Source organism: Pezoporus occidentalis, unplaced genomic scaffold, assembly GCF_034315485.1.
Source record: "Pezoporus occidentalis ecotype Australia unplaced genomic scaffold, CSIRO_AGI_Poc_V1 ctg238, whole genome shotgun sequence".
NCBI lineage: Eukaryota > Metazoa > Chordata > Aves > Psittaciformes > Psittacidae > Pezoporus > Pezoporus occidentalis.
The window spans coordinates 706313-729919 of record NW_026914264.1 but is presented as its reverse complement, the minus strand read 5'-3'; the positions used below and the strand labels follow the sequence as shown (position 1 = coordinate 729919).

The 23607-nt window shown below is 41.4% G+C and overlaps 1 protein-coding gene across 2 annotated transcripts in view; it reads left to right on the top strand.

Annotated features, from left to right (window-relative positions):
• Positions 1 to 23607, top strand: part of ANTXR2 (ANTXR cell adhesion molecule 2) — a 108811-nt gene that overhangs the window by 6292 nt on the left and 78912 nt on the right. For both annotated transcript variants that reach the window (XM_062622026.1, XM_062622027.1), the window contains exons 4-8: positions 3550 to 3631; positions 4633 to 4740; positions 4842 to 4910; positions 5688 to 5768; positions 22859 to 22919. In XM_062622026.1, the coding sequence (XP_062478010.1) occupies positions 3550 to 3631; positions 4633 to 4740; positions 4842 to 4910; positions 5688 to 5768; positions 22859 to 22919 (401 nt within the window). The remainder of the gene's footprint in view (positions 1 to 3549; positions 3632 to 4632; positions 4741 to 4841; positions 4911 to 5687; positions 5769 to 22858; positions 22920 to 23607) is intronic.

Genomic DNA, 23607 nt, shown 5'->3' with positions numbered 1-23607 from the left:
TGCAACATGGAAAAGAAATACAAGACACTGTTCCTCATCCAGAAGAGCTAAGAACACCACTACTTAAAGCTGCATAGATACTGGTGGAGACTCAGTGTTCCATACAAAGCTAAACCTTTACCCAGCTAAATCAGCATGACTCAAGGCCTATGCAACAACTGGAGCTGGTTCTAACCTCTGCAGCACTAATGTACAAGCACAATTTTTTTTTTTTTAAGAATCAGTCCTCCAGCATGCTTTGCTTTCTAGCAAGTATAAGACTTTCTTTGTACACACTGAAGCTGCATATATTTCCTTTAAGGCAAATGATTGTCCGTTTTTGTTAAGTGTTCTTACTCTCAAAGACAGTATCATGTCACTGAGAAACTAAGGTGGCTTGTGCTGTGTACCTTATCTGCAGTCCTCTTAAATGGAGTGGGATCTACATCCTGCTGTAGTAGAAAGAAGTATTTATTGCCTATCTTCCACTGCCAGCAAGTGCTGGCTGTGGCCCTTTCTACACAAGGAGACAAGGCAATGCCTTAACAACATCAGTAGTTTGACCGCTTGGCTGCTGACAAGGGATTGTGATTGTGTCAATTAAACTTACTTGAAGCGAAAGATAAGACTAAACAATAATGAAAACAGTACCTGTTGAGTTGCTTGCAGCCTGGTGTGACCGAATTTATGCGGAGAAACCTCTCCTGCAAACTGTTGAATAGTTTCCTTGGTGTTAATTCAAACTTGGAAAGGAAAATGGTTACATTTAGACCTGAAAGCAAATCTGAATTGTGGAGCATGCTCAGGTAAGGAGCATGTTTAATTGCAACAGTTTAATTGGTGTTAAATCGAATTCTTCAGTCGTTTGCAGAGCTGGGCTGCTTTGTTATGTGTCTTTACTAAATGGTCTGTTTACAACTCTAAGTTTAGTTCCACAGTGCCCTGCCTTGAGGAGGCACTGAAGATATAAGACAAGCTCATTACAGACTTTGGCCTGAGCAGGGTTGGCACAGCCTCCCTGACAGCAAACAGCCTCTGCAGCTGTGGTGCAGCAAGGTAGAGCACAGCAGAGTTCCCCAGACAGGTGAGAGCAGTGGGTGCTGCTAGACCTGCCACCAGAACCCCTCCTGACCTCAGCCAGGCCGGGATTACTCCTGCAGCCCCTGCTTATGATCTAGCCAAAAAGAAACCATAGAAGCAAAATGACAGAGAGCTTGTAGCTGTCATTGTGTTTGGCTGGCTGCTGCTGGAAGAAATATCTGAAGTAGCTAGAAAGCTCCATAAAAGAGAGAACAAACAGGGTAGCTATTAAAAATTAGATGCGCCTTTTCTGAAAAGCGAAGATGTGATGCAGCACATATGCTGAGTAGGGAAGAGGTATTAAATTTGTACTCCTTCAGCCCAAACACAGACAGGCTGTGAGTTGCTGATTTTGTTTTGCTTTTTCCACCTCCTTCCTTTGTTTGACTTAAACCATGAAGCCAGTGGTCCTTCAGCCTGTATCACTGTTACTAAACTGTATTGCATCCAGACACCCAGACTGAGGTCATGGCTCTGTTATTTCAAGTGAAAAACAGACCTTGTCTGTGGATTTTTGTGGCTACAAAAAATTATTACAGAAACAGGAAAAGGAGACTTTTGAGAGTACTGAAGAGCAGGAACAGGGGCTTCAAAATGCTATAGCTGGTTGATTAAAGAATCCCATTATCAGAATGATTTAGGCAGACACGACCTCATGTGCCCACCTTCCAAATTGGCTGGGCGTGAGCTTCAGCGTGATTGAACCAGCCTCTCTTGCTGTCTGGTAGGGCTTTTTTGCTGGGGCCCTAAGTCACACACCCACACTGGCGTTGTGACATCCAGACCAGGACTTGCTCGTACTTGACCAGCTTGGAGCTTGGTCGCATCTGGCTGGGCTTATCCAGCCCCAAGGGAAAGAGGTAGTGACTGATTAAACGCAGCTAAAAAATCTTAATGCTGCCAAAGATTTTCCTGGAACCCCTTGTAGGCAGAGGCTTGGAAACACCAGAGATTTCTCTGTGACCAGGTTGCAAGACATTTTAGATAAATAAAACTGAACTGATTGTACAAAAGCTATTTTTGCAAAATGAAATCTGTTTCAGAAAACTGGGACTTCAGTTGCTGCTTGTTTCTTGGCAGCAGAACACTTAACGCCTGTGATGTGCTGCCACTCATTTCTGGCAAGCACTAAGTATGTGATTTATAATCTGTGTTCATACATGATCAGTTTCAAGTTGTTTCTATAGATGCTGAATGTAAAATATTTGGATCAAGCAGATTGTATTATCTTACATAACTTCTTCCCTTCCATATATTCAACACCATATTTCTCTCTTCCCCTCCCCTGTTGTATCGGTTGATCCTGTGATTGGGAGCTCATTCCAGCTACGGGTCATACTTTGAAACAGAGCTTCTAAACATAGAGGAAGCCTATCAGTGGAACAAATGACTAGTGGGTGGCATTCAGGCCGAGAGGCATATGCATTCTTTCTCATTTTGTATGCCCTAAGGAAAGCTTTCACGCATCCTACAATGTATTTTCCCCTCCTTTTCCTCAACCCTGCTGGTTTACTCTTTGTCGCCTATGTTTGTTACAGTGTTCTATATATTCTGGCCCATTTTTTGTCCCTACTTTGTTTTTACTTATCCTTTACTAGCACAACTTGCCGTGGGCTTCACTGGAAATTTGCTTGCATGAGAACTTGCAGATTTGATTCTTCAGTAAAGTCTCTCTGCCTTTCTCTCCCTGCTTATGCTGATTTCACTTGAAAGAATTCCTTTTGTGCTTCCTTCCAGCTTCTCCAGTCTTAACATCATAGTTCGGTGAGCGGCTTGCAGTCCAAGATGGATTTTTTAAAGGCCTGTGAGAGGTCACGCCACAACCTTATCCTTAAATATAAGTGACCTGTGTAAGTGTGACGTCTTGTCAGAGGTCACACAGAAACAGCCAAAAATGTTGACCACCCCCCCACCCCCCCCCAGACTGTTCGTAATCCTGGTCCCTTCCTTAGATACAAGAGGGGTCTTGCAAACGCTGCGTCTGCCTGTTGATACTTATTTTGTTAGACTGTAATTACTGCAATTCTGTGCTACTCCATTAAATACCTGCATATTGACCCAGAAGATTTCTCTAGAAACAGAACTGCTGTTTTAGGGGATTTCTTTTTTAATTGCAGCATGATTGGAAGTGAAGTTGGTTTAATTGAGCAAAGTAGACTTACTACAACAGCATTTCCACTGGGTTATTTAATGCTAAGGCTTTGCCACTTCTTGGCAATACCTACTCTGTCTGAATCAATTTTACTTGATTCTAGCTCTTTGACTCACTGAGGCATATTGTGTTAGTTAGGTCTAAAATATCTGTTACCACAGTGCTGCTTCCATTGTGAATACAAAATCTGCCTCCACATGGTATCTCAGCTAAATGCTATATTTGCAGAATTGAATTTCGCATCTCCTCTATGACAAAGGCTAATTTTCGCATCAATAAACTTAACCTCTTTCCCCACTTCAGATCATGCTAGCAATCTCCTACCTTTTTGTTTTCAGGGAGAGAATCAAGAAAGGTCTTAAGGATTTGGAGGAGGTAAAACCAGCAGGTGACACATACATACATGAAGGTTTAAAACAGGTAGGTTTTACTCATCTTCTTGCAATCAGAATATCCCATGTTCTTATCCTTTGGACAACAGCAGCTATAACCTGTAGCATAAATGGGTTGATTGTATGCCTCAGTCTGTTACACTCAAATCTTTTTGGTTTCCTATGTGGTCCCAAGATTACTCAGATACTATGCAAATCCCATGCAGAAGATTATCCATCATAGAAAATGGCCATATGGAATTTCTTTGACTTGATCCTTCACAGGAGAGAGCAGTTCTTTGTCGTGAATTTAACAGCTAACGCAGCATACCAATTACATGGTAAATAGTCACAGACAGCTTTGTAGGGCTGTGAGCCTTAAAGAGCCTTCTAGAACATATACTTATGGAGAGTTGACTGCACAGATAAGCGTTTTCAAGACAAATAGTCTTACTTTTAGACTATATTAATTATGGAGTTCCCAACTGCTTGTATTTTATTGAGAATGTACAGTTAAAGGATGCTTTGTGATTTTGCTGAACCACTCAGGCCCTGAAGGTGACGATCTAAGTATTACTGATAAAAAATTAGTTTCTTCCTTTGGCCTATGAAGCCAAATTTGTACCTGTGATATAGGGGCTGAAAAACCAGACAAACACAAGTTGTTGCCATGTAAAAAAAAAAAAACAAACTTAGTTTTAAGCCATTCTTTTTATGTCCTGGAAGCTAATGCCTGGCATTTGAAATCTGGGGAGTAGCACAGGAAACCTTATGGTGGGTCTAAAGAGAGGTGATCTTCACAACTCAGAGAGCATCTGTCCTGAAAAAATCAAGTGTTTCCAGGTGTTGATCAGTTGGTGACCCTGGCACTTTGGAAATGGGTTCATGATTTCCTTGTTAGTAGTGAGTTAAAGAGGGGCAGAAGATTGTCACAAGATGGGTTTGAAGATGGGGCTGAGTGTGGTTTCAGATGCTGCACTCATGTAGAAGATGAATCTTGGTTAAAAGCTTCGGTGTAATTTTCAGCTGGATAAATATTTTTGTTTTCAGGCCAACATGCAAATTGCAAAGCAAGGAGCCTCAAGGTTTTCTAGTATCATCATTGCACTGACAGATGGCAAGCTAGATGGTCTGATTCCCTTGCATGCAGAGAAAGAGGTGAGCACTAGGTGAAAATGTATGTTATATTCTGAAGAGTTTGGGTGGGTGTTGCCTCTTGAATGAAAAATTGCTTATTCCTCTGTTTTATTTTGGGACAGGCAAAGAAATCCAGAGAGCTGGGAGCTAGAGTTTACTGTGTTGGCGTCCTTGATTTCATACAAGAACAGGTAAGAGCATTACTAATGTAGATTACTAGGCAGTACCTTGTCACAAGGTTGTATACATCAAAATCAAGCAATTTTACTTGCATTAGGCAGTATAATGTCTTCTCTGGCTCAGGAAGCAGACACTCGGATGTGTACCTAGACATAAATAGAATGTGTGGGTGTTGTTTTCATTGCTGAGAAGACCTGTCGGAAATACCCTTGCTAACTAGTAGCTGCCAGCAGGAAAGGATGCTGGCAGAACCCCTTTCATTAAGATGGCAAGTAGATTAAGCTACAAGTGGCATGAACAGAGTAGCTATAGACAAGCTGCAAGCAGTATGTATAACAACAAGGATGAGAAAAAGGAAGAAGGATCCATGTCCTTCATTGATTGAAAGCTCTTCCAGAGTTGCTATGTCCTAATGAAGGCTATAGCTACTCTTGTGAAAGTGACTTGAATGGAGAAGTGTCCAAAAGACTTTACTGTAGAAGCTACGTAGAAAGGCTTTTTAATGGAAGATGGAGCAAACAGGGAAGGTAATTCTGGAAAGTTACAAAATCACTGCCAAGGTACAGCTCTAAAAGGTTTCCTTAGTGTGGTGGTTTTGTTAGCTGCAGTAGGTTGTAGTAAGTTCTCCCATTTAGAAAAGTCAGCTGTGAGGGAGCTCAAAATTTTCTTTCTCTTTGCAGAGTGGATGAGAGTTGGTTTTAGACATTTACATTTTAAGGATGAAAAGCAGTGGGACAAATTTTATTTGCCAAATGATTCACGTGTTTGAACATGTTTTCTCTCAAAAGCTTGAAAAGATTGCTGACACAAAAGAGCAAGTCTTCCCTGTCACTGGAGGATTCCAGGCACTCAAAGGGATAATCAATTCTGTGAGTATCAGGCAACAAGCTTACCACTTCCTCAAGATTACAGCCTACTCTCCTATTCCACTTACTTTTTCAAGCAGAACTGGTTCATAAAAAATAATTGAAATATGTTAAGTTCTCTCCTCCTTATCTTAGACATGCAGTTCTGTAAATTAACATTGCCTGCCACCCCTGCACTTACTCATGCTCAGACCTTGCAAGGAGTTTGGGGCTCCATACAAGTGTGGTGAGTTTGAGGGGGATGCATTGGGGAATGACTGGTACAGGTTTAGTCTGAAAAATATCAAGCCTGTTAGGAGAGTTGAGAGCAACAGGTTAAAATCGTTAGGGATGAGAGCACTTCAGGAATTGCCCAAATCTTCATATACAGAGGAGCATTTTAAATACATCCTTCAGTCTTGACTTTAACCACTTGTTTTCCCAGTATGCAGTAGGACTTTCAGTTCCCTTTTTACAACTTGCCATGAGAAACTCCCATGACCATTAAACTGGTTACCCTGATTTGCAAAAAGGGATCAAAACAAAAGGAACATTTTGGTTAGGATCAGTGGCTTGATAGTATTTTAGATAGGTGTCAAGAAGACACCTTTAGTTGTGGGGAGGCAATTTATTTGCCTCATCTTAAACTAAAGATGCGTGTTTTATGCAAGGTTAACAGTGCTCCTGCTGCTGTGTGTAGGCAACATGATGGAATAAAACTTATTGTCAAAAGTCAAGTCAAAAGCAATAATTAAATCCTTTTTCTGAGAGAGATCCCACTATAATTCATTTCTTTTTTTTCTTTTAATAAAGGATATTACTCACATACAGGATATTATACAGTCATGAATTGATCACTTCCCTTGAATAGTGTGTTTTTTTTGTGGAAGTTAATGTCATAGTGAAACAGCTTATTTTCCTTCTTGTTGCTTGAAATAAATGTAATTTTAGAATCCTCCTTGCACATTCTAAAGGAATATAATCAACCTTTTCACGCAGTGACATTTATTTTCTTGAAAAGACGGTGCATCCCATGTGGTACTGTCTTTAAAAATCTCTTTCTGTGCCAATTTAAAGACTTAGAAGTTACTCTGCTAGTGTGAAGCAACATTGAAGCCACTAGTGATAGATTTATTTATAAGAGCTGAATGTTTAACCTTGATTGATTATGTTATGTTTCCATGGAGACTGCATTTCAAAATGTGTGTGTCAAGACAGAACTAGATAAAGGGCTAAAGACATTTGTGTTCAGAGTTTCCCTTCCAATGGGGGTCACTGACCTGCATATTGGACCTTTCCAAGGTGTCAGGGTTCTCCATTCTGATTGCTCCAAGAAGAAGCAGCAGGAGTATAATCGCTTAAGGTTTCTGAAGAGCTCAGCTTGAAGAGTCTTAATTCAAACATGCAGAATATTAGCATAACCTGTGGGTTGTCTTGTTAGCCACTCTTCTCATCCAAGGTATTCTAGGGCAGCATTTGGCTAGTAGCAGTTCCACTCTGACTCTTTTAGACCTCCCAAGAGCTTTCAAGCATCTTCACCTTTTTGTGGAGAGAGTGAGGGAAGCTTTTCTGGTAAGATTTGCCAGATGGTGTTTGCCCAAGCCTCAATCCAGCTTCTGGCTCTTTTGAAAATTCCAAGTGTAAAACTCCAAGATTTGTGGATATTCTAGCTGTACAGCAAGAAAAGACACATAATGGCAGCATTATATAACAGCTTAGTGCTGACATGGACTGTAATGAAAAAGCATACTTCAAATACACTATTCTCTGTGTATTTCTATTGTCTGTTCCTTTAAACTGTGACTGAACTCCTGAATTGTTCAGGGTTTTATTTAATAGAATACAGCTGTAACACATATTCAGCACTTGGCTTACTGCAGATTTCTGTCCATAAAAAGATGTTGTGGCTGTCTTGGGGGTGGGAGGGGAAAGCAGTGGAAAATACTATTTCTGATAAAGGAGCATGAGAAGGCCTTTCTGATAGGAAACATATCAACTGAATTCAGTCTTACATGCATCAGTCTCGTTTGTGGGGATAAAGGATCAAACAAAACCAGTTAGTGCTAGTGACTGAATAGCTCCCAAGAGCTTTTAGAGGCTTGAATACTGTTTACAGCTTTCTGAAAAGCACTGAATCTAAATAGAGTTTCATTTAGCTGTCAAAGCATTTGGAGCAATCCTTTTACTCTTTTCTGGTAAGCATATTAAATGTATTTGTTTGAAGTACTGAGAAAATGATACCCTGACAATGTCCCTGTTTTACCACAGAATGTGGATAGAAGTATCTATAGATGAAGTTATTTTGCTTGATGGTGGTTTTTTTTTTTTGTGTCTGTGTGTTTTATGTGTGCTGGCTGTATCACCAACATGAGGTTTTGGTATGCTGTACTTGTAAGTCAATTCTTTTTGAAGGGGTTCTTAGCAATTGTGACAGTTCATTCTCATTTCACTATAAAATTTATAAGCAGGTTTAACTGAACATGAAATACTAGTTTTTCCTTTTTATTCACAATTATAAATCCATTTCAGTTTATAGGTTAGCTAGAGAATACAGGTTTAAAGAGACACTTCATCATAAAAGGGAAAGCTAATTTCAAAAGAGATGAAAATGAAATACATCACAAACATGCAGAAGTATTGCTCAAAGTGTGGTGTCTAAGGCGCAGTTGTGAAACCCTCCATGAACATTTGTTGAACATTTCTTGTTCAGAAAAAAATACACCATTTACAGAAATGGAAGCAACCCAACAGTTAAAACCCTCTAGCAAAACTACAACCCATAACTTTTCAGCAGGAATGACTGGAGGAGCTGCTGTAAGCATTTACTTAAGTTTGTCTCTACTAAACTCAGATAGGAAATCTTCTGGCTGCTGTGTAGTTAATACTTGTAGCAAATTCCAGAAGAGCTGATCAGTTACTTTGTTGATGGAAAAAAAGAGTGGTAAGCATAACCATAGAGTATCTGTTAGTACCTGCTTCTGCAGTGTTTAAAGTCTAAGCAATTATTCTGATTTATATTAAACAAAACATATTTAATTGTGGCAGGGGATTAACACTCAGGACAGCTGAGATTAGCAATTAGAGAAAACCTAGCTCAGATGTTGAAAAGCTTACATTGTGTTTTGACCACCTTCTTAGTTCAGATAAAATCCCAGTGAAGCAAGTAAGGATTTAAGCACCACCATGCTGTGTTGTGTTTCTGTTGAGTAACATCAACACATGATTCAAGACTGCAGATTTCTGTAAAGAGATGACTGCTTTGTGAAGTTTCGAGCTCTTCTGGCATTACTAATACCTAACTTTATGAAGTAGTAACTAAACAGCAGTGTCAGGGTAAATAAATCTAAGTAGAAGTCTAGAGCTTGGAAGAAAAATGCTGAAGGCAAGTTATTATGCCATGAAGAAGAGTTTACTGATGTAGTTTGGCTGATAATTATGGGCAGTATGGCCTCATGAGCAACCCATAGCATTGTGAACTGTAAGGGTTCTGGAATGCATAGTTTTTATCACAGTGTGGCAGTTTAGGGCTATATAAAGAAATGAAACCCATTCTTTTTACCCTTCCTTTCCTATATAAGGTTTATGTTAACTTTTTTTTTTATTTTTATTTTTAAACCCATTTGCTAAAGAACCATTTGGGAATTTGTTGTTTACATTGTTAGTTCCGAGTCCATCTGTCATAACCAAAATAGCACCTTCCTACCTGGCTCTGGGGGATTGTTGGTGAGGCTGCACATCTCTCAATACAAGGATGCTGAGCTGTAAGCAAGCTAAATCAAGAGAACCTCTCTTGCATCTTGCCAGATACAGTCCTAAACCAGTGCTGTCACCAGGAGAAACTGAAGACTTTGTGCTTATTAAATAGCTCAGTCAGACTCACTGTTTCCCTAAGGGGTCAGTTTCTGCAAGGCAACTAGAGACTAGAGCCAACAGCCTTGAGAGAATTGGGTAATAGCTCAGGCGTTGGGTAACTCTTTCCTATAACTCAGAAACCAGCATAGGACTCCCTGGTGAGGGGAGCAGAAGGTGTTTGTCTTCATAGAAGCAAGAAATGTTGGTATTCCGAACACTGCTCATTTGAACTGTTTCATCACCTGTGAAATAGTGACTGGGAGAATAACAAGAAGCAGCAGTTAAATTAAGGACTGGGAGCCAAGGTGCTGCTACTGCTTGAATCAAACACATGGAGTCTTAAGACATGTACCTTTCCTAAGGCTGAAGTTTCTGTAAAGTTCCTGTAACACTTCACTGCAAATCAGTATGGTGTTTTGTTTCCATTTTTTTCTGCAGTTTTCTCCTGTTTCACCCTCTTCTGTGGCACATTCCTGTGCATGTGGTTTGCACAGCTCAGCAAATCTGAATTGCTTTTATGTGCCACATTCTGAGACACAAAAGCAGTGAAGGATCCCCACTTCCCTTTTGCTTCAGCAAATGTAAGACCTACCGATTTGTGAGTGCCTGGTTGTCTCTGCAGGCAGAATTGGACAAGACTTGCACCTTTAAAAGTTACACTAATGGAACTCATTTGTATCTAATAATATTATTAGAGTGTGACAGTTCTAAGTAGACTTAAAAACATTTACATGCTGAAGTGAGTTGGCAGAGCTTAATACAGGAAGTTAAAATACATTTTGTACTTAAGAAACCCCACAAAAATCTATCAGATAAGATTACAGGAACTGAATAGATGCAGAACTTGAGAGAGTATGTAGTCAGTTTTAAAAAGTTCAGTCTAGAAGTGTTATATCTTTAAGAAGAATCCTACCTGAGAAGGATTAGAAATAGTATTGCTAAGCTCCCTTTGCTTATTCAGTTTGCAGGTGCTCAGTTTTGAATTGTTCATTCTATTTAAACATACTGGACAAACACCACCCCCCCCCCCCCCCCCCCAACACTGATAAAGATGTGCAAGCTGAGCAGTTACATCACCTAGAGCATTTTAAACTGAAGGTAAATTGTTTCCAAGATGGGGGAGCCCCTCAGGGAAAAACCCTAACCCTTAGCATAAAGTTGTAAGTTTGGCCAAGAGAAGTTGCAGATTTGTAGATAAGATTGCAACTATCAGAGAATCTTAGTCTCAAACCTTTAGCGTAGGTATGGAGAGGCAAGATGCCATAGAACAAGCTACTGATGGTGTGCAGATAGCCCCCCTGCAGCTCTAACTGGGTTGCTGCCTTCAGTGCTGCAGATCTCACTGCAGCAGCAGTGGTCGCAACAACTGGAGGAAGAGTGACAGGGTAACTGCAAGGGAAGACATGATGGCAGGAAGGAACACAGTAATAACACATCAGTAGTTCCTCCCTCAGGCAGAGCTTTTCTCTGACAATGCCTGCACTGAACTGGGTAGCACTCATGGCTGTGTGATACCTTACCCCCCATGATGAGATGTCTCAGTACTTACTCAAGTATCCACTTTCTCTGACCTGGGGAAAAGACACCACAGTGTTTGCAGGATGTCAGCTCCAATGCTGAAGTGCAGCTACTTAGAACTATCAAATGAGTGTACTTAGAAGCAGCAAAGTTAAACAAAGAATTAAAGGGTTTTAAATTGAAATAGGGGAAGTTCAGGTTAGATACAAGGAGGAAGTTAACTTTTGTGAGAGTGGTGAGGCACTGGCATAGGTTGCCCAAAGAAATGGTGAATGCTCCATCCCTGCCAGTGTTCAAAGCCAGGTTGGACAGAGCCTTGAGCATAAAGAGAGGCTGAGAAAATTTGGGCCATTCAGCCTGGAGAAGAGAAGCTGCGTGGAGACCTCAGAGCAGCCTCCCAGTATCTGAAGGAGGCCTAGAAGGATGCTGGAGAGGGACTCTTCATCAGGGACTGTAGCATAGGACAAGGGGTGATGGGTTTAAAATGAAACAGCAGAAGTTGAAGTTAGAGCTAAGGAAGTTCTTTACTGTGAGTGTGATGAGGCACTGACGTAGGTTGCCCAAAGAAGTAAATGCTCCATCCCTGGCAGTGTTCAAGGCCAGGATGGACAGAGCCTTGGGTGACATGGTTTAGTGTGAGGTGTCCCTGCCCATGGCAGGGGGTTGGAGCTGGATGATCTTAAGGTCCTTGCCAACCCAAACCATTCTATGATAAATGCATCCAGGGTTCTTTAAAGAAAATACATTCATAGCATAGCCAGTGGCAGACTTCTGGTAAAGCAGTGTAAGCAGGTAGTGCTGTAAAAATCTTACTGCCTAATTATAAGAATTCTTTCTAGTAAAACTCATGTTGATAGAGGGAAATCTGCTCCGGTTGTAAAGAACAGTCAGGAAATCCTTCTCACATTCAGATTGATTTGTGCAACAGTGAAGGGTATCTACTGAATATCCACGGGGTTTCTGTGTCAGTTAGATGGTTCCTGTATCAGGCACCATGCATGACAGTGCATTCCTACCTTTAAGTTATGTGGATGACAACCAGATCATCAGGGTCATGTAAAATGTGTGGGGGCAGTGACACACACAGCAGCTCTCAATACCTGACTGGTCACTTCTCATCTCAAATGTGGTGCATGACATTTATACCCCAGTGCCTAGCAGACAGAGGGGCCACACAGCTTGTTGATGAGACTGGGTGAAAAGCAGACCTGTACCTGCATGTATTACAGTCTAATAAAGCTCAGCAAGGAGAGGGAATTGACCTGTGTTGGACAGTGAGCTGGTGCCAGAGGAGGGGGAAAAGAACAGAACCTACTGAGTAGTAGTCAGTTATGTTCAGGTAGACAAGAGCTGTCTTCTCTCAAGTGAAGAAGAATTTTAGCCTCAAGGTTTGTAAAACTTACTGCAGGACTTTACAAAAGTGTGTTCCAGCCTTGCTGTCGGTCTGGTGCCTGCTGCATCGGGTAAGCTGTCAGCACTTTTTCAGAAGCAGCAGCACTTCACCCTAGCTTTTGCACTAGAGCGATAATAGTGAATTATTAAACTCAGGAGTCAGTCAACATCTCCAGCTGTTACCTGCTGTAAGCAGCAAGACAGGTCAGCAGAGTTCATAGAGATGGGAGGGAAGCTTAACAATGGCAAGTTAGTGCTCCAAGGTTAGACATTCTGGCAAATGTGCAGTATGTCTAACCAGGAGCGTTTCGTGAGCCTCTTCTAAACTGCTTGTGTGTCAGTGGCCAAGTTGCAAGCAACTTGGTTAATGAGTTGTAACTGGGAACTGTGTTATTTTGAAGTTGTCAACAGGTCTGCCCTGAGCTAGCTCAACTAATGAGAGGTGACTACCTCCCTAGACTACCTTGCTGAGAGTGTGCAGCATCTGCTTCCCCCTTTTTTCTTAAACAGTGTCCCTCGGCTGCAGATTGAGGAAGAGGGTCAGCCAGCTGACTGCACGCTCTTAAGATTTTTCAAGACCAAAATGGGTTTAAACAGTTCATTATCAATTATGCATCAGCTTAATTGGATCATTTCCTGTAGGAAGAAAATATGCTCAGTTTGTGCACTGGGAATCCAGGAAGCAAACCGTTAAACATTTAAGGAGGCTGGGGGAGGAGAAATGCAACAAGTTACCATTAAATGAATTACTCTGTTTAAATCAGTCATCTTCTTTAATCCCCTTGGACGGTCTGATACTCAAGCTGTACTGGGTGCAAGGCTTAGAACGAACGCTGTGCTATGTTTTCCGTGTGATTGAGACTGAGTAGGTAGTTTTGGGAATTACTGCATGTAGTTGTTAAAAGGAATCAATGGCCTGGAATAGAATGCTTTCTGCTCTATCCTTCACTGCTGTGCAGCCCTTAATTTGACATTCTCTGACATACTACAAACTATATAATGTTCTCCTGGAGAACAGAGAGCTTGATAAGCCAGCAACATAACTGACATGGTTTGAGTTTGTGTGAGCATGCATATACTTGGGGATTTGGATTTGACTTGTCAGGTATCCCTGCATGGCTATCAGTTCTGTTACATAAGGGATGCTCCAAAAGTTGCTTAAAAAGAAGCACTCGCAGCTCCAAATGAAATTTAGTGTTACCTTAGTGATAAGTTTCTTCAAGATGGATTTTCCTTACTAGTAAAAAAAAAAAAAAAAAAGAAAAAAAATGTATGAAAGAAAGAAAGAGAGAGAGAGAAAGAAAAGAAAGGAAAAAAAAGGAAAGAAAGGAAAGAAAGAAAGAAAAGAATGATAAATAGCCTAAACAACTTCTGTTAAGGAAAGTAACTGTCTGGATTCCTATTTACGTTACTTGATAAGTAATGGGCTTCAAGTTGTTTTTGGTAATTTGGGGGTAAAGGTTCTCATGCTTTTAAAATACACATCTTTGATGACCCACAGTTTTGTCATCTACATTTGTTTTACTCAGTGACTACAAATGAAGTACTGCTCAGACATTGCATAATTATAATATTCCCACTAACCTGACACTGCACCCAGCTTCTCTCTGATGGTTATTTTACTCGAGACCATATGTCTCAGGGATTCTTTCTTTTCATTTAGCTAGGGGACAGGACAGCAACCTTCTCCCCATCCCCTCCCCCCTTGCTCTTTGTGCAAGGCACTGCTGAGCAGCATCAGGAAGTAGGCTGGACTTGGCAGCAAGTTGTAGTTAAGAACACAGATGTTTGGCAGCAGAGGTAGCTATTAACTGCTGTAGTTCCCTTGCTGTAACTTTGCTGGAGAGAATCACTGACATGGTGTTTCCTATGAAAGCACACGTTTCATTGCAAGTTATCTTGGTTTGATTTGTCTTCTGTCTAGTGTGAGGTGGTTTGTTGCCTCATTGCTTTCTGCACAGATCAGCACTGGGGGAAAAAAATGGGAAAAGGTAGGGGTTGCTTTCACATGAGACACATGATGTGAGACCAGTCCATATATACAGCATGGAATTTAATTTTGCACATGGATCCCATGGGTTTTGTGTTTTGGGATTTTTGTTTTGTTTTTTTTTTTTCATACTTTTCTTTTTCATTAAGTTCAGATCATAATGAGATGGACCTTGGGATACTATCCAAAAGAATGCAAGATTTCACTTTGGAAATAAGTAGTTCACTTCAGGGAGTTTAAACATTGGTTGCTTCATGGAGAAGCTGGCCTGTCTAGAGCCTAAGGGGTGCTTTTGACTTAAAAATCCTGAGTATGATTAAGGGCACAAAAGTGTAAACGCTGAAAACAAGGGCTCTGCTTAGATTAACTTTCTCCTGTAACCTATGCCAGGTTTAAAGTTTACTCTTATCACAATATAAGGGGGCACAGCTCCCACTCAAATAGAAAAACACAGCTCTTGAATGAGAGAAACCTGTAATAATACTAACATACAGATAGCCACAGTTTTTCACCATCACATACTCACTTTCACATGCTGTAACATTCAGCAAATTCAATGTGAAAAATACCGATCTATTGACAGTGAGCATTTCATTCTCTAAAACAAAATTAGCGAATTAGTCCATTTTAATTAAACAGCCCCTCCTTTACTTGCATTTCCTGTTTACTGTCTCAGCAACAATGTGTGTGTATGAAGTTCTGAGTTACAGAAAAAAACCCAACCAAAAATGAGGAATGCAGCTGCCAGTAGTACTTTGAAATGACTGATAGAAAAATAAAAACACATGGAAACATGGGTTCAGTCCATTCCTAGTTCAGCCAGTTAGCACAAAAGAATCATAGAAGCAAAATCATTTCCAGAACTAAACTAACCATCTGTGTGAACTGAGCTTTGATAGGCCCTGCTTGACTTGGGCTGGCCAGACAGGCCACCAGCCCAACCTAGCTCAAAGCTACTAAACAAACAGAACTAGAACGCTATTTTCAGTATTCATTCTTCTGAGGAGTTTCACAACTCCATGCTAGGACAAATCTCAAGAATGTATTAATTTACCAGAAAGGGGACTAACTCAAGAGCATTGTTCCACATCCTCCAACAACTTCATACAACCCCAGCCCAGAAACCCTAAACTCCACTTACAACTTCACAGCAACTGTGGTCCACCTAAATAGATTATACAGGTGTGTGGCATTCCCTGATCAGCACTTACTGGGAGGCAAAAGGTGTAGGCAATCCCAGTCAGTAAAGAACCCAGTAAACTTGAGCATCACACTTGGCAATTGTAACAGGCTTTGTCTATGTGCACAGATCCCACTGAGACTAGTAATGGTAATATAAAGTGCTGTTATGTGATGAGGGCCCTCTCAGACATTGCTTTGAGTTAGCTGTTGCCTGTGCCATCATCCCTTCCTGCAGCCCTTTTTTCAGTACATTTTATCAAATGAAGTAGCTGTGTTTGGTGGTAACAATTACAAGATTGTGGGTGACTAACTGCAGCATGGTTGCCAGTATGTCTTGATCGAGGGTGAAAGCGAGAGAGATGCAGCATTTTGTGATGCAGGTTTCATGGTTAACTGAGAGGTCCTTGGCACAGTACATGAGGAGAACCACATTCTCTTCACATGTCGCAATATGAACAATTTTAATTATATTTGCAATTTACCGTAGTTCCTATCTGCTTTCCTCATGGTTGTATTTTGCTCACTAGATGTTGTGTTTAGTGCATCCCAGATGTTGTGTTTAGAGCATCCCTAGAGAAAAGGATGAACCCCACATTTGGAAGGAAGAGAAGAAAGAAAATGGGATGGAAATCCCCATAGAATTTACTGTTAGACTACCATTTAAGGATTTTATTTTAGTGCTGTTTTGCCATCTTTCTGAATTGAGAAGCACACATTTTGCAGTGAATGTACACATGAATGGCTGGCAATGTATCAATAGGCCATGCTCCAGGCGCAAGCCCCTGTGCACTGAGCAGGAGCTACTACTGCTGTGAATGTAGTTTTGCACACAGACTGTCCAAAAAGTGATTATATTGCGCTGACAGCATGATTTGCACATGTCTTGCCATATGTGGGTATAGCAAGTATTTTGTTTTAAAGGTGAACAGGGAAAGGGAAAGGTTCTGGAAAGAGCAAGTTAGAGGCATTTATTTTCTTACAATGCATGCACTTCTGTTCACAGAACCACACGCCTTCCTCTGTAAAGAGCCAAGCTGGCCTGATGTGGGATTGGCAGCAGTTCACTGTTATGCTGGTGTTTTTCCTGGGAATCAAACACCTTACATCCAAATATCATTTTCTAGTGTCACAACAGTAGACTTACAAATTGTGATAGTGGTTCAATAGTGAATTCAGCTGTGCTGACGACCAGTCCCAAATCCTGACCTCAGTGTGCAGTTCCGGGGAGGAACAGATGCCACATGAGTTATGATTTATAGTGCTGACCGCTGCCAAAACCTTCCTAACTGCATACTGGGGCTAAGCAAAACCAAATGGTGCTGGGAAATAACTTGACACTTAGCGTATTTTGTTAATTGTCGATGTACAGTTGGGTTGCTCCATGGCTTGTTGCTGCTGCATTGTTCTCACCGTTTCTTGGAACATGAAATTCATTAAAGTGCTGGAAGGGAAAGTTATTTCAGCCTGCATGTAATGCTGTACCGCATGTACAGCTCTGTTCCACAGTATGTTCTGAGTGCATGGTAGTCAAAATACTTACAAAGCTGCAGTGCTGCTTTACTGTTTCTAGTCCAAGAACCTTTAAGAGGCAGTAGCCAAGGTGAAAAGTGAGTCCACGCAGAGCTGGGCCCAGTGTGTGACAGTTTTAAGAGGTACTGGAAGATGCAGAAGGCATATGTTTTCAATGGGAAGAAATGTTTGCATAAAGCAGGGGCAACATTTATGACAAGGCAAAATTTATAAACAGAGGTGGAGCTTGCAAAGCCTGTAAGCACTAGTGTGCCTTGTATCATCTTGTGATTTGGCTGCCTTTTTGCTGTTTATTGCAGGGACATCTGCCTTTTCTATGCTAGTGTAATTATTTGTGTAGGTGTATTGTTTCTGAAGCTTAAATCTGACAAAACATGATCCTGTTTTTCAGTTCAGACACATACAGGTCAGAAACCGACAGCATTTCTGTAAAACATCTCTAATAGAATTAAATGTTTTATTAATGACAAAAATGCTAAACCACTTCTTTAGGAAGGGTAGTCAGGCACTGCAGCTCAAGTCAGTGAGTCTACAGCAAGGGAGAATTTGGTTTTGAGTGCCCATGTCTCAGATGCCTTTATTCTGGTAACTTCTGTTTTCAGAAGTATTCCTGAGTGAATAACTTGCATTACTGAGAAGTGCTATGGAAATTGTACAGTATCCATTTGTTTAATAGCTGTAAGATGTGATTTCACCAAAAGCCTTAGAGGCTTCTCTGTCTTCCAGCAGTCCTCAGGAGCTGTGCTGAGCGGTGTGTTCAGCACAGAACATAAGCTGCCTTCGTGCGCTTGTTACTGAGGTAGCTGTTGTAATAACTGTGGAAAACAGCATGACAACGTTTTTAATCTTAGCTGCTCGGCTGGTGCTACTGCAATATGGCAGTGAAGTAACAAATCCTGTATATGGAGGAGCTACAGAAAAGGGTTTCCTCAGCAGTCTGTTGTTTTGTTGTTTGCTGTTAAACAAGAGGAAGTTTGGGACCTGAATTTCATGTCTCTTTTTTTTTGTTTTTTTTGAGTACAAGAGACTACCTTGAAGAGCAGAACTCTATTTCCTTCTCTTTCCAGCAGCCCCACATAGAATCACAGAATGGTTTGGGTTGGAAATGACCTTAAGATCACCTAGTTCCAGCCCCCAAACGTGTTTCCTAACACGTGTTAAACTGACAAGCTTACAGCTGTGTTCATTATGGTTGGACTTGATCTTAAAGGTCTTTTCCAACCTAGTTGATTCTGTGATGTGACCCTCTCCACTTTGATTAGCCTCTGTGTGTAGAACTAGTGTTCTGCACAGCACAGTTCAGTCTCACACTTTGAGGAACTGCTCAGAAGATCCTTGTTGTGGTTTAAGCCCCTCTGGTAACTCAGAACCGCACAGCTGCTCGCTCACTCCCCCTCCTTCTTCCTCCCACTACTCCCAGAGGGATGGGGAGGAGAATCGAAAGAATGTAACTCCCATGGGTTGAGATAAGTCCAGTAACGAAGGTATAACACAAAACCACTACTGCTGCCACCAATAATAAGGGAAATAACAAGTGAAGAGAATACAGCTGCTCACCACCCCGCTGACTGATACCCAGCCTGACCTGAGCAGCGATGTAGCCCTTCTGGGTAACTGCCCCCAGTTTATGTACCGGGCATGATGTGCTGTGGTATGGAATACCCCTTTGGCTAGTTTGGGTCAGGTGTCTTGTCTCTGCTTCCTCCCGGCTTCTTGTGCCCCTCTCCCTGGCAGAGCATGAGACTCAGAAAGTCCTTGGTCAGAGTAAACATTACTTAGCAACAACTAAAAACATTGGTGTTACCAACGTTGTTCCCAGGCTGAAAGTCAAAAACACAGCACTGCACCAGCTACAAAGAAGGAGAAAAATGACTGGTACTGGTGAAAGCAGGACAGTTCTCCACACTTCTTCATTTCTGAAGCTGTAAGAAAACTGAGCACAGGCTGACTGGTTTCAATTCTGTTTTGTACTTGGGTTTTTGGGGAAATGTTTCTTTCTGGGATGGCTAGTGGTTGAGGCTAGAAGGAAAGTCTTTGCGAGCCTGGGAGAGGAGAGCCGTGTATTTGGTGTGGAGCTCTGGTAACAAAATGGATGACATGAACTCTCAGTGCATACTGTTAAACTAAGTGTCTTGGTTTAAGCCCAACTGGTAACTCAGAGCCGCACAGCCACTTGCTCTCTCTCCCCCACCCCAACTCCTGGAGGACTGGGGAGAAGAATTGAAAGAATGCAAATCCGATGGGTTAAGAACAGTCCGATAACTAAAGTATAATACAAAACTATTACTACTACCACTAATAATTATCATGATAAGGAAAATAACAAGGGGAGAGAATATAAAAATAAGAGGGGAAAGGAAAAAAAAAACAATAAACAGAAGTGATGCACAATACCATTGCTCACCACCCGATGACTGATACCCAGCCTGACCTGAGCAGCGATCCAGGCCTTCTGGGTGACTCCCTCCAGTTTACATACTGGGCATGATGTGCTGTGGTATGGAATACCCCTTTGGCTAGTTTGGGTCAGGTGTCCTGTCTCTGCTTCCTCCCGGCTTCTTGTGCCCCTCCTCACTGGCAGAGCATGAGAGACTGAAAAGTCCTGGATCGGGGCAAGCATTACTTAGCAACAACTAAAACACTGGTGTGTTACCAGCATTGTTCTCGGAGTAAAGTCAAAAATGCAGCTCTGGACCAGCTACTAAGAAGGAGAAAAATGACAGCTACTGCTGAGCCCAGGGCACTAAGGCAATTTATAGCCTTATTTGAATCTATTTTCTGTCAGCAGACCTGTTTAACTAGCCTATCCAAGGATGGTCTTATATAGTGATCATTCCAACTTGCCTTGTGGGCAGCAGGTTTCTAAATAATGAATTTGCATTTGATTATCCTGAAATGGGAAAGAAAGAGTGTCATACAGTTTTTCATAGAGTTGATTTTGATCTTGCTGACTCTTCAGCCCAAGTTTCCACAGCAAAATAAAGTTTTTAAAAGGAGTGGGAGGGGTGGTGTGGAGGAGGGAGGTGAAGTTATATACATGTTTTGGTTTCTATGTTGCCATTGTTAAATGTGCTTCTGTCACACAACTGGAGCTCCCTTAAAAGCTGTTACTGTTGGGATGGGTCAGATCCCCCAGTCTTGGGCTGCAGAAGTGGCAAGGATACTAGATTTCAGCTGTGCATACATACTGTGTATGAGCCCAGGGCTTACCCCTTTAACTTTGTGGTGAAACACCAGCATCTTGAAAAGGAGAACTTGGATAACTTACATGCAACTTGGAAAATCCTTCATGAGCTGTTGCTAAAAGGTGATTTCAGTGTGGTACTAGAAGGGGTGAAACAGGAACAGCCCTGATCTAGAGATGAGGGCTTACTGAATAATGAAGATAGGTCATGAGGCAACATGGCTAAGATGCTTTCACTTCATTCCTAAAGGGAAGAGATTAGCTTTTTATTGGAATGCAGTGTGCTAGCTTGGAAGAAACAGCTTGCATGGAAAGAGTGAGAAAAAAAAAGAAGATTAAAACAGATAGATAGAAAAAAGTGAGAGCCAGAGCAGGAAAAGAAGAAAGACTCCAAGTTTCTATATATCATTTCAAGATGCAAAAATATGTTCTCCTCTCCCACCTGTGACAGGACAAGTGGTGATTGCTTGGAAAATATTTTCACGTTTGGCATTATGAAAGCTAAATACAAGTTACCATATTGTTGTGAGCCAAATCATTCAGAGTGGTGGCATGTGGTACAGTTAATGGGTTTTGACCCTTTGCACCAATGCTCTGATTTCAAAATCAGAAAAAAATAATCAGTAAATCAGTATTTTATTTTGCACATAATAGTCCTCCTCCCCCTCCCAACCTCTGCCCCAAACTGCATAACATTTTCTCTCTCTACACTGAGCTAAGAATCAAAAAGCTAAGTCCCTTTTAGGAATTGCGATGAGAGCCTCAGCTAATACAAACCGGCCAACTTGGACCTACATTCTTTCCAAAGTTCTCTCTCGCTGTGTCTCATCCAGATGTGTGCGCCTGCAAGGGCTCTCTTTTAAAATACTCCTTAATGTTTATAAATGGGGTTTTAAGGGCTAAAAAAGATGATTTGTGCACAACAGTTTGTGGGGAAACAGGTGATATGGGGAGTGATAAATGAGGCAGGCTATTCTTTTCCTTGGAGCTTGGCATGCTTTTTGTCAGCATAATGACAAATATATTGTTTCTGCTGGGCCTGGATTTCTAGCAGGCCTAGATTGCTGTGGGGCAACAGAAATCACTAGCAGTGATAAATAGACAAAGTAAACAAGAGAGATGTACTTAAAGCAGAGAATGAGGAGTTAAGAGTAAGACAGAGTTACATTTACTGACATTCAGCCAGCTCATGAGCAGGCAAAATTCTGGCAAATGGAAATAGGGGATGAAAACAGGACTTTCCACTATGCACCTGATTGCAAGGGCCTGAATTGATTCCATGCAGTAGTATATATGAATGTCTCCTAAGACCTTATGAGTTATTACAGGGAAAGCTATCTAGACATCACAAAAGTTTTCTGAGAGAAAAACTTAAAACCATTGGGGAAAAAATAAAATCACACATTACCATGGAAAGGTAGAAGGAAGTTGTGGATTGTTTATATGTCTAATCCTACAAATTTAAAGAAACTCATTCCCCTTGAGTTAGCAGAAATCCCATTACCTGCTTAGAGAAGGGGATTAACATTTCTGTCACAGGTGTCACATCTTCCTCCTGGACAACAGTAATAAGCAAGAGATGGGCCCTGCTGTGGGACTGAGATCCTGGCAGTGGGAAGAGAGAGTGATCTCACCATTGCAATCCAGCAGCAGTTGTAGACAGACAAGCTTTGAATGGAAACTGAAGTGGTCTGCAACACCTGGTTGCTATTCATGCCTCTGCTTGACCATGGATAATGTGATCGCTCTGTTTGTAAACAGTAAAATGTGACTTCGCTGAAAATAAGGTTAGCATCTGAGACCTCCAGAAGTACAAATCTGTCAAAGGTGCTAGTACCTCCTTTCTCTTGCATTCCATCCTTTGTATTTCCAAGTCACCTGTAAGAGTGTTGTTTTATCCCAGCCTTTAGGAATCATATTCCTTGACTGATTGGAGAATCAAAGCAGGCTGGTACGGCAGTGAAAAAAACCCCGTCCTACAGGCGGCAGCACATCAAGAGCACTCTGCATTCTTGCTGTGCTTTACAGAGGGCATGATGCCAGTACTTGGAATAATGTGCACTTGGCTTGACATGCAGATTGTTGGAAGACTGCTTTTGACTGGATTAACTTTTGGATCAGGCTCTTTGTGACTAATTTTTGGCTTGAACTTTAGGATTGGGGTTCCTGGAAAATTAGGTTAGGGATCTGAACAGAAATTTAAACACAAATATCAGACATCATTGTTTACAAGACTGCCGTCGATTTAATGAAATGTCCAAATCTTCTGAACTCCTAGGAGACTTGACTGTGCATGTCTGCAGAAGTTCTGCATGGTCAAGGCAATACCCTGCAAAGCGAGACTTAGGCTTATCAAACCTGTGGCTATGCACATCTTTCTTCTAGGAACAAGTGTTTGGTTAAATCATATTTCTCACTGAAATAGCACACAGACCTATCTGTGACTTGTTTCCTCCTTTACAATAGGTTTTGAAGCAGTCATGCACTGAGATTTTATATTTGGAGCCATCCAGTGTCTGTGTAGGAGGTGAGTTTCTATAATGTTAAAATAATATTTGATTATTATAGCATGGATTTCCTGAGGTACCTAGAAGAAAACCTTACAGGTCTCTAGAATAAAACATCTGTATTTGAAAAACCCTCAAGGAGTTAAAGAAAGATCAGATCCTTCCCTGTTGCCTCATTTTTGTCCTCAGAAGAGGTGTCTTCCAGGGCCTCCTCTCATAGCTTAGGTAATACATGTGGAAGTTTTGTCCATGGGACCTGATGAAATCCATCCGTGGGTCCTGAAGGAGCTGGTGAATGAAGTTACTAAGCCACTGTCCATCATATTTGAAAAATCATGGCAGTCAGGTGAAGTTCCCGATGACTGGAAAAAGGGAAATATAACCCCCATTTTCAAGAAGGGGAAAATGGATGATCCAGGGAATTACAGGCCAGTCAGTCTCACCTCTGTGCCTGAAAAAATCTTGGAGCACATTCTCCTGGAAGGCATGCTAAGGCGCATGAAAATCAACAAGGTGGTTTGCGACAGCCAGCATGGCTTCACTAAGGGGAAATCCTGCCTGACCAATTTGGTGGCCTTCTGTGATGGGGCTACAGAACTGATGAACAGGGGTAGAGCAGTTGATGTCATCTACCTGGACTTGTGCAAAGCTGTCCCACACGACACTGTCCCACACGACATCCTTGTCTCTAAATGGGAGAGACATCAA